Raw genomic sequence first — 11,713 nt, forward strand, 5'->3', positions numbered from 1 at the left:
GTAGAAAAAAAAATGTTTTAAAAACTTTACGCACACTAAAGAAAAAAAAAATTCGATTCTCAGTTAGTTTTCGCTACTCGTTTTCGATTCGCTCACCTGTGCTAATCAATAACTATATTATGCATAAAGATAATCACGGTAAGCAATCAAAAATGCTCGACAACATTTCCCAAGCAGGATAGAAAAACGGCCCGAATTACTAGCCGCAGCAGTAAAATTGGTTTACTTCTGTGGTGGTACATCCAATGTGGAAGCGATTAATTCTAGACTTTTCGGATGGTGAAATTTTTGGATTGAGTCAAGCACGAGTATTGAGAAAAAACCAACTGACTCCTAACACCATTTAATAAACATATTAAACGTTAGCTAATTGCTTGGATGCGTTCCTTTTATAGCTTTAAATTACTCGCATGTTCCAACATGCTTAATCTGGCACTAGATTTTCTAAAATTAGCCTACGTTTTATGTATTTTCTAGCTGTTTTCTGTGATGTTGTAACAACGTTCCACTGTTTTCAGGTTAATTTTTTTCTTTTAGCATAAATTGACAAACTACCGCAGTTTTGGTTGCTGCTAACCCGGCAGTGTATTTGGTTTCCAAACAGTTGAGGTTAAAACAGACACGCAGAGTTGCAATGTGTGTCCTCAGGACTCCAATAATTGGAGAAACGCAGAGAATGTTAGAAACCCGAATGTATGCGGTATTTTTGTCCCAGAATAGGAAAGTAGGAGGGGCGCCAAAATCGCTCATTTATTAGAGCTGTAAATTTATACAGTTAAAAGCCTTCCGAGTCGTCAAGTGTTTGAGAGTTGACATTTCCTCCTTAAAGCGCTACAAAACACATGTTTCGGCGGTCAAGAAATTGCTAATGATCACATATCTCAATTTGCGGTTCAGCCGTTGCCGCTTCCAACGCGCCTGTATCGAGCGTTTGGCCTCGATCAGATGGGCCAGGCGGTTGTGCATGGCAATGACGTCCTCGTCCGTTTCATACGGTCTCGGTGGCCGGCTGCACTGCATCGCGGAGCTTTCCCGTCCAGGTTTCGATGTCTGTGATGCCTTGTGCTGTGGTGGGACGTCCTTTACGGAAACCGTCCCAGTCCGTCCACCTGTGTGTAATGGCGTTGCCCCGGAATAGGTTGGATACCGGAATTTCGAGGATGTAGCGATCGCTGCCCAGGTTACCTTGCCCGTGTGGTCCTATAGTAGCTGAGGGGCTGAGACATGGTTGTAGCGCAGTTAAGGCTTCACCTACCTTTGCTTTAAACCCCATGGAGATGAAAAAAAAACGTATAGAAAAAGAAAAAAAATTGTTGGACAAAAATACTTTGAGGGATCATCGTGGGCCATGCAAGGATGAGCCACAATTTTTATTGAAGAAATCCGGGATGGTCGACTTTACGGCTGGGACTTTTGAATGACCCAATTATGTTTTTTTTTTCGAAGGTGTAAGGCGTACTGAAGAGTACACGTACGTTTAAGCAATTTTTATTTGTTTTTCTAACGTTCTTTTGGGAACTCTTTTTTGTTTAGCCTTCGGTTTTGGGGTGATATGTATAAGATGCACAATTTTAAAACGAAGCTTTTTACCTCTACCCCCAAGAGTTCTGTCGCGACCGGTGGTGTCAACAGAAAACTCCCGCGAACAAATAAAAGAAGTTACTGGCACCGCCACGAATCGAACCTGGAACAAATAAAAAAAGGAGCGAGAGCCCGTTGTCTTACAGATTGGGCTACGAGCCCATGCAGAGACAAGGAGACAAACGGTACCCTCCCCGACCACATCTTCGGGTTTACCCCCTGCGTTCTCGCTGAATGACACATCATAGCGTTACGCGACCTCTCGCGCCGCTGTACGCTCCACCCACGGCGCGTGTAGCGGCAGCGGGCGCGCCTTGCGCATGCGCTAGGAGTTTGTAAAAATTAAAGGAAGCTCACACCAACGCATGGCATCTCAGTTCTCCTTCGTCTGTGCCGCCTATCTTGTCGCCTCCGTCAGTGGCGGCACAGACGGAGGAGAAGTGAGATCGTCTAACACCGGGTTTGAGCTTCCTTTTATTTTATAAGAAAACGCGTTTCCACTAATGGGCTTCATCCATACAACTCAACGAACCACCATTCAAGGATCATGCATTGATTTAACCTCGGCAAAGAATGTCTCTTTGAAGTAATAAAGGGTGTGGTTAAGTGCATTTAACTTGTCTCTGGTTTCAATCTTTGTAGAGCCACGTGCGTGAATTCAAGTGACGTCGCATGGGTCATCGTTGTGCGTGTCGTTTACAGCTTCGCTTTCCAAACACCTTCACAGGGTGGATTGGCCCGCATTTTTTTATTATTTTGTCAGATCATTTTTGCGAAAGTTTAATTTTCCTCTATTATTATTACTTTTTGCTTTTAAAAAATTTTGGCGGACAAAATCTTCATTTAGGTGTTGCTACCGCCAAATGTGCATTTTTTCTGGAAATGCAGGGCGTTACGTGGTTGACTCATTTTCGTTGTTGTTTATTCGCATTTTGAACGTTCTTTTGGCGGGAAATGTATAAGATGCATATTTTTTTTTATTTTGTGAGGTCAAAATTTAATTTCTTGTATTTTTCTTATTTCTTGTTTTTGAAAATTATGTCCGACCAATTATGTCCAATTACGCTATAATAACAATAAAAGATGTTATTTCCGCCAAATCAGCATTTTTGTAGAAATGCAGGGGATTACACGGTCCTGGCTGTAGGGGTACTCGGAAATGAAAGCTACGCCTTAAAATCCGGCGTTGTGAGCTGGGGATGGCCCAAAAATTTTACGCGCGCCATTCACGGGATATAGAATTCTCTCTTCCCACCCGACTGCCCAAATTGTGACATCCCTCTCAGCACCTACCACCTCGCCTTCTCCTTCCCCCATCACCCACACCCCCACACTTCCTCTTCCCCTAAGAAGTAGGAGTCCGAGCTGACCAACTCCGCACCGGAGTGCCAAGTCGCCCTGGTGCGGCGCGCGCTGGAGGCAGCCTGGACAAGAAGCCTCCTGGGCTTAGGAGGCTAACACCCTTCTGCCCCTTCCCTAGCTCAATAAACGTTTTACCAACCAACCAAACATCCATGTGCGCGTGTGGGACACGGCGTTCTAGCGAAAGGGTTTTCTAACCAACTAAGAACAACAAGAAGAAGAGCAGAAATAAAACACAAAAAATATCCCGGGCCATCTCCAATAACGTGAAACCTGGGGAGGCGCGAAGCATGCACTGTACAGGTGTATTCAAAGGTTTTAATTCTTTATTGCCGCACGGCGCACGCTGATTGGGCACCGGAAAGGCGCCCGTAGGAGGAGCAATCGCGTGCTTGCTGAGGCGTGGCGCCTTCTGTTGCGTTGAACCGGGTTTAGGCAATTAAATGAGGGTGACTGGCCGTAAGTTGTCTTCGTGTCACGCGCCGCAGCATGCTAAGAAGTAGGCTTTACACGAGAGAACCGGGCGTTTGAAACCGATTTCGAGACGGAATTTAACAAATTTTTGTTATTAAGGCAATTAAACACCAATTATTCCTGTATTTTAAATTAGTTTCAATCATGTTAGCTTATTAAGAACCGGTTTTATCCATTATATACTTGTTTTGTGACCATCGTTTGACAAATTCATTTACCGTGACGACACGAGGTGACGACAATAGGAGATGCCGACAGCTCGAGCTCCTAAGGGGCTTCGCCCCTAAAACACAAAACGAACGGAAGCCCACGAAATCGCGTGTCTTGTGGTTTCATAGCGAGCCAGGTGAAGCCATCAGTTTGGCTACTGTTCGTTGGAGCTGTTGGCGAATGGCGGCGAAGCTGACGGAGGGACTCGCGCCACCTGCCGGTATGGATGGTGCATCGAAGTCGGGCGTACCTCCAGTTTATGCTCCATCAAAGCGCGGTCGACCACCACACGCCAACAAGTCCGAAGGGCCGAAGGCGTGCAAGGCCAGCAGAAGAAATAATGCGGCCGCATTCCAGCCACGTTAGCATACTTGAGTGCCAAAACAAGTTTATTTCATGTCTTTACACACGCCGAGGTTGTTCAATGGCTAAGGCGTTGTGCTGCTGAGCCCAAGAAAGCGGGTTCTTTCCCGGCCGCGGTGGCCGCTTTTCTGAACATATGATGATGATGATGATGATATTTTGGCTGCACCCTTTGAATCGGGTGGGTGTGCCGCGCACACGCTAGCCAGGACAAACAGAAAGAGAAATGCATGACAAACATAACGACAATAACGCGGCCCGAACGAGACACAAACACATGGCACACCAAAAGGAAACACTTGACAACACTCAGCCACATAGACGAAAAGCGGCAGCGCAACCGTGGCGAGACTTCGGCGCTCGTTAAAGGTTTCCAGGTGGTCAAAAATAATCCAGGGCCCTCCGCTACGGTGTTATCCATAGCCTAGGTGTAGCTTCAGCGCGTTAAACCCCCAGGCGTTAAATTTGGATTGTGATCGCTTAGGTGCCGTGTGTGTCATCTCTCTCTTTGAGCTCCTCAATCTTCTTTGCGCTCAGTGCCGTGTCGCCGCCTGAGCAGTTTTTGTTATTAGGTTCCGCATGCCGTTGGACGCTTCAGGATTTGCAGTAGCGATAAGTCTCAACTATTATGGCCACCCAACCGCCCGAATTAGCCGCAAAAGTCGAGATTCTTATTAACCTGGTTGGTATCGTAGTCTCTCAGTACTCGATGCTTCTGAGCACGATAAATTTAACACGCCTTGGAAACGAATGCGCGCCGGGCGCTTATCGCAATATTGAAGAAGGCTCTGCTTTTCTGGGTGAGGGAAGGACGGAACAGCCAAGTTCCCCTCTGTGGTAAGGTCGATCGTTCCGGCAAAACCTTTGTCGCTGGCTGCTTCGGTGGGATTCGACGACGACGGACTATTCATCGTTGGTCGTTGCCATGTTGCCGACTAATGAATATGCTGTTTATGGGCTTTTTTTTAATTTGAAGTTCGCCTAATTCGAAGTGTTTTGCGCTCCCCGTGGACGTCGTATTAACGGGAGTTCGCTGTATATAACGTTGGGCGTTTTTGCCCACGGAAACGAAAATTCAACGGTACCTTTCGCTGTGAAACCGCCCGAGCGTTTGCTGCGGTGCTGCAAAGCCGCAAGACAAGCTTGCTTATACAATTCAAGGCATTCGCGAAAGTCTGATTTATTTATTTATTTATTTATTTATTTATTTATTTATTTATTTATTTATTTATTTATTTATTTATTTATTTATTTATTTATTTATTTATTTATTTATTTATTTATTTATTTATTTATTTATTTATTTATTTATTTATTTATTTCGATGAGTATTTGAATGTGTTCCTTGATGCGTCGTTTGGCGTGAGGGCGGGCGACAAGGAGCTATGATTTTTTACGGGAACACCGGAAACCACAGGCTTTAGCACAATGGCATACTAGAAGTGAGATGCCATGCGTTGGCGTGAGCTGCCTTTAATTTTTGTAACTCCTTGCACACGCGGAAGGCGCTCACAGGGCCGCAAGACGTGCCGTGGACGGAGCGCACAACGGCGCGTGACGTCACGTGACGCTATCACGTGGCATTCAGCAAGAATGCAGGGGGTAAACCTCTAGATGTGCTTGGTGAGCCCGCCACCTGTGTTCTCCGTCTCCACGTGGACTCGTCTTCTTTATGTCCTACAGGTGTTACATTGCTCACGACTCGGGATACAGGCTTTTCACCGGATTTTTGCAACCTTCATTTGGTGTTCGCGTAGTGAGCCAACGCGTCGCGATAACCTTTTTCTTCCGGTTGTGCGAGGGGGACTTGGGCTTGTTCATCTGTTTCTATGGCAGCTTCTTTCTCGTTTATTCTACTTTCGAGATGTTCAACATTCTTTTTTGAAAGCTGTACTGCAAATACGCTTTGCACATTTTCTCCCTGATATTGTAATGTCTTCGATGTCTGTGGACTCAGCCCGGAGCCCGCGAGGTTTCCTCAAAAAAGTGGTTGACACGTTTCGCTTCTTACAGGCTCGGTTTAGCCTTGAGTACATATTTACTGCTTCGCGCGAGTCTATTTCTGATGCCCTGGTTTCTGGGCTTTTTCCCACACCTTTATATCGTGTTCTGTACCTACAGTGTCCGTACCAGGATGTCCTCAATAGAGTGTGTAAAATGTGTGTTCCGCCAGGTGTTAAAACATTTTTCTTTAACTTACACACTGGCACGCTCCCTGTTAAAACTTGGATGAAAGACCGGGGTCTGTTTATAGCTTGGTCGACAGACTGCCGGCTCTGTACTCGACCAGAGACAATGGATCACTGCTTTGTAGACTGCAGAGATGCTGTCTTTTTCTGGGACATTTTACAGCGAACGCTCAGAAAAGACATGGATATTACACCTTTCTCTTTCCAATTTTTGCCATTCGACTATCCTGGTGAGCCGCCTTATGACATGTTTGTGTTGATTGGTTTGTACAGTTTGTGGCCGTGCCGCTTACGTGATAGGCATGCTGAGCCACCAAGATCAACTAAGTCCTATTTCCGAGAAACTGTGGCATTTGTACATGGTGTGTATAGTTTGCTTGACCGACCACCTGACTGGTCCCCTCTTTTCAACGCTTGTGTGTGTTTGCCTGAATTTTGATGTATATGTGTTCTCATAACTTCAGTGTATTCTTTTGTTTGCTTGTATTCCTTGTACTGCAACGTCTGAGCGTATTCTCCCATGTAATAAAGAAAAAAAAAACGTAGCTAAATCGGTAAGACAACGGGCTCTCGCTTTGTTACGCTATTAGTTCCAGGTTCGATTCCTGGCGGAGCCAGTAAATTCTTTTATTTGTTCGCAGGAGTTTGCTGTTGACACCAACGGTCGCGAAAGAACCCTTGGGGGGTAGAGGTATAAAGCTTTGCTTTAAAAATCGGTGTAAGCTTGGTTTTTGTGAGCTGGCTTTTCCGCATTCTGAGTTTGGCAGTGAAGCATGACCATCTACAGAGAAAGTGTGGTTACAGCACCACCGTACACTCCTCTCCACCTCCGCCACCCCTTTCCCAAGTCGTGTGTACGGCCTGCCACAGCGGCGTCTGCCTCCCCTCCAGCCAGTTCTATGCGTGCGTCAGAGAGAGAGGGGGGTATTGCGTGCACGCGCAGGCAGGCTTCACGTGTTCACGGCTGACATACCCATTCTGCTGGGGGAGATTTCAATGTGAACGACTCACGGGCTGATGCGACCTGTTTACTGTCCTCCGTGATCGAGAGGTTTGGGTTGGTGTGTTACACGACAGCAAGGTGCCTGCGACGTTGGAGGGAAACGCGGACAGCCCCAGGTTTGCCCCTTAGAGTAAAACTGCAGTCCTCCCAAGTTTTATTCAGCTACATAGATGGGAAATATGCTCAATAGAAAATTACAATTAAAGATGTTTTGCTTCGAGCACTCTCTTTATCCCTTTTCACAGAGGGGAAGGGCACCGATTTTTTTCTGTTCGCCTTTATCTCGCCTCTCACCGAAACAGTTTTCAACCTGTTGTATTTTTTATTGACCATCGTAAAAATCAATCCAACGTTTTTCCAAATTAAAAAGCGCTGGCACTCTCGGTTATCTGCTTATGCGTTGCCTCAGAATGCCGCGGGGTTCCTATGCTCTGAATAATGTGGACATTTACGAGCCATCGCAGCAGTTTATTTGCAGTGAAGAAAGCAGATACGCGGCCATCCTTTTTTGGCCCGGCGGCAAAAAGGTGAATCGAGTGACATACATACATACATACATACATACATACATACATACATACATACATACATACATACATACATACTCACATACATGCATACATGTATACACACATACATACATACATACGTACATACATGTATACACACATACATACATACGTGCATACATACATACATGCATACATGCATACATACATACATTCATACATGCATGCATACACATACATACATACATACATACATACATACATACATACATACTCACATACATGCATACATGCATGCATACATACATACATACATACATACATACATACATGCATGCATACATACATGCATATATGCATACATGCATACATACATACATGCATGCATTCATACATACATACAGGCATATATACATACACATACATACATGCATACATACATACATACATACATACATACATACATACAGGCATACATGCAGATACATACATACACATTCATACATGCATACATACATACATACATACATACATACATACATACATACATACATACATACATACATACATACATACATACATACATACATACATACATACATACATAATACATGCCTACATACAGGCATACAGGCATACATGCATACATACGGACAGACAGACAGATAGACAGACAGACCAAACTTTTCGCGTTTAGGTAACCCAAGAAAGACTCGCCTTTAATAAACGAATGAATGAAAAATCAATTGGACTCCGTGCCCGACGTTCTGGCGTGCAATCAAGGAGTCATTCGCCCCGGCTCCAGGCTTGCTGTTTTCCCGATTCGCAAGGAGTCAGCTACAGCCATCCTCGCTTGGGATGCTGGCTCCATGCCTGGCGCTTTGCAACTGCCGATTCGCCTCCATCTTGTGCGGCGCTAGGGGGCGCTGGCGGAGGAGGAGCAGGCTCCATGTCTATCGCCAGGTCCGCCATCTTCTGGCCGGCTATCGTGTCCAGAAGCGGAGTCTCGCTAGTAGCGTCCGTCTGAGGAGGTTCGGGGTGCTCCTCTTTTGCATTGTCCACCCAGTCGGCCCCCTCGTCTACAGTTGACAGGCCCTCCGGGACGTCCACCTCGATCTCGGTACTCACCTGGCGTTCCAGCTTTTCCCTGCGCGCAACACGGCCCACGCGCAATTAAGATGAAACAGATAATCAGGCTATCTTCTTCATTATGTATTGTTTAGTTTCGGGCTTGCACTGCTAAGCATTTCCGGGAAGGTAAAAACTTAACGGACTAATAATTAGGTCACCGGATCGTCCCACTCTATTTGATAGTTTTGTATACTAGCAGCAAGAGATCCGTCCTACCCTCGGTTCATTTCGAATTGGTTCCACGTGCAGTCACAAAGTCGTCGCGAAAGGAAAGTGAGCCATAAACCACGGCACATTTCCGAAAAAAAAGGTTAGTTCAGCTGAGTGTTAAACGGCAAAAATATTCGCCGATTCTAAAAGAAGATAAAAATAAAACTTACAACCTTATACCGGTACTTATACGACTGGCTCCCGTTTCAGGCGATATAATGTGTAATTAGTGTCAAATTATAAATGATTTGATATTCCTTTTTACATTCACAACAGTAGCGTTGCTTCCATACTTTGATGTGAAACTGGTTGTTCAAATCTCCATGTCCTTGCACGGCTTTCGGCAATACACAGACAAGCTTGATGTGCACAAACGATAAATCTTTAGCTTCCTGTGGTATGACAAGTAAGCCATTCAAGCCTCTCTATGGTGTCCGAAAAAAACGATGACAAGAACATTGTAATGGCGAGCATGCCTTGTATTGATTGGCGCAGCTAACGCACCCACCATAGGTAGAGGCCTTCGTAATTTTTTCGGTGCATTTTTCTGCAGGTTTATCCCCGTCATAGTGAATTTTTTCCACCTCCTCCTCGACATCATAAATCGACTACGGGACTGGATATTCGTCGCCGCCGTGAAAGTAAGGTACAAAATCAAGGCCGCTTTCATAAGTAAAAATTCGGTTAAAAAGCGAAGCTTTCTCCCATGCAACTGGAGTCGAAGTCAAAGTCCAAAATCCAAACTGCTTTGACCGTGTCGGTATGGCGCAGTCAGATAGACGTCGGCTTCATACCGTGAGGGACCCGACCGCGGGAAGCGTTTTTATTGAGGCGCTCCATGTGCCTTTGTGGAAACCGCAACAAATCTGATTTTTGATTTTGACTTAGGACTTTGAAGAGATTGGCTTTAGACCAGAGAAAGCTTCGCATTTCAACCATATTTTGCTCACCCACGATCATCGTCGTCGTCAGAGAAAGTTGGCTTTCCTACAGAGCGTTTCGGGGCAGCGTCGCCATCAGTAGGGCATAGAAGACTTCGCTTTAATTTATACTCGTCGCTTTCTTGACGAATGGTATGCCATTGGTATCTATAGACCATTACAAAAAGCTATGGTTCCAAATACTATCGACTGTTCTACAGCCTATTCACGTAAGAAGGTATTCCCGTAGCAAGCGCCAGACAACAGCATTACCGTCGCCCACCATTCATAGTTTCTTACCCTCCACCTCGCAACGCATCATGACGCTAGAGCATGACTTCCGACGTATGATAGCTCCGGTTGTAGTGTCGTCACACACCGTAACCAAATATTTACTATTAGTGCGTAGCATTCTTTGCCGAGTACTCCCCCCCCCCCCGCCCCCTTCCCCAGCCAGGACCGTGTAACACCCTGCATTTCCACAAAAATGCAGGTATCGCGGTGGTTCCATGTGTAATCGCTATAATACCGAAAATGTAAATAACTGGTCCCACAAAATCTTGAGAAACTAATAAATAAGAAAATATAATAAAATTACAGAAAATGTGAAACCGTGTAACGCCCTGAATTTCCAAAATAATGCAGATTTCGCGAAAGTTTTAAATGTAATCGTTATAATAACGTAAATGGAGATAATTGGTCGGACGAAATTTTGAAAAACTACAAAGTCAGAAAAATGTTAAAAATACGGAAAATGGAAAAACGTTTAACGCACGGCATTTCCACAATTATGCAGATGTCGCGAATGTTCAACTTCTAGTCGTTATAATAGCGTAAATGGAGATAACTGGTGGAGCAGGATTTAGAAAAACCGAGAACTTTGGCTGTAAAAAGCTCACACTCACCCCAAGCGGCATAAGAATGCTACGCATTAGCAGATAATTCTCTGAATTCCTTCAGATTTTTTTTTCGGATATTTTGCTCTTTTTCTGCTCCCGCCTTTTCTCCTCGAGCTGTAAGTGATCGTGACGGCCAGCGCTGTCCTCGACGCCCACCGACTATAGCCTCCAGGGCAGAGACCGCCAAGTCGTCGCTTGGGCTCTTCGACTGAGGAACCACGTCCAGTTGTCTGCTCAATAAAGCCTTTCACACTTGCTTCCCGGCCATGAAAACTCATGTTGCGAGCAAAGCCAAATTGCCAAGTTGCCAATTTGCACGATGTTTAATTTTTTTCCTTTGTGTTTTATAAATACCCTTGTCCACATGTTCTGTGTGTTGTAAATATCTACCATGTTAACCTTCTCGCCTATCCCCGTATTCCTATGTACTCTTTCCTCCCTATCCCACCTCCCTACACCAGCAGGTGCTCCGGTGTACGCCCCTTGACGAGACAATTAACGCCTGCTGGTGGATCTTCCCATTTCAATGATCAATAAAAACGTACATACATACATACATACTTGCACAGAAACAGGCGCGTGGGTTTGGACATGAACGTGCAAAGGCAGCGACGGGCACCACACGCAGCGGTCAGCTAAGCAGTCTGGCATTATGGGCCTCGTATTAAAACACGGCATGGCACCGCGACGTTCTCCTTACAACAGCCTGCAGTTTATCGGTTCGACTTGGACAAAAGTTCGCGCCAAATGACACCCATCATTGCATAAAGAAGTTTTAATTGAAGAAATACTTGTTTCAAACGCGAAACTCCTAAAAAAAACAACCTGTTACTGGCTCACTTTGCGCGGAAGGGCCAAAAAA

The 11,713-nt window shown here is 45.2% G+C and overlaps 1 protein-coding gene across 1 annotated transcript in view; it reads right to left on the reverse strand.

Annotated features, from left to right (window-relative positions):
* Positions 1-8,362: 8,362 nt before the first annotated feature.
* LOC144174669 (transient-receptor-potential-like protein) overlaps positions 8,363-11,713 on the reverse strand; it is a 47,613-nt gene continuing 44,262 nt past the window's right edge. Inside the window, exon 17 of the mRNA XM_077703468.1 lies at positions 8,363-8,838. Within this exon, the coding sequence (XP_077559594.1) occupies positions 8,529-8,838 (310 nt within the window). The 3' untranslated portion in view covers positions 8,363-8,528. The remainder of the gene's footprint in view (positions 8,839-11,713) is intronic.

The sequence above is a fragment of the Haemaphysalis longicornis genome, unplaced genomic scaffold (assembly GCF_048455015.1).
Source record: "Haemaphysalis longicornis isolate Haplotype H1 unplaced genomic scaffold, Haemaphysalis longicornis Haplotype H1 scaffold_3, whole genome shotgun sequence".
Classification (NCBI taxonomy): domain Eukaryota; kingdom Metazoa; phylum Arthropoda; class Arachnida; order Ixodida; family Ixodidae; genus Haemaphysalis; species Haemaphysalis longicornis.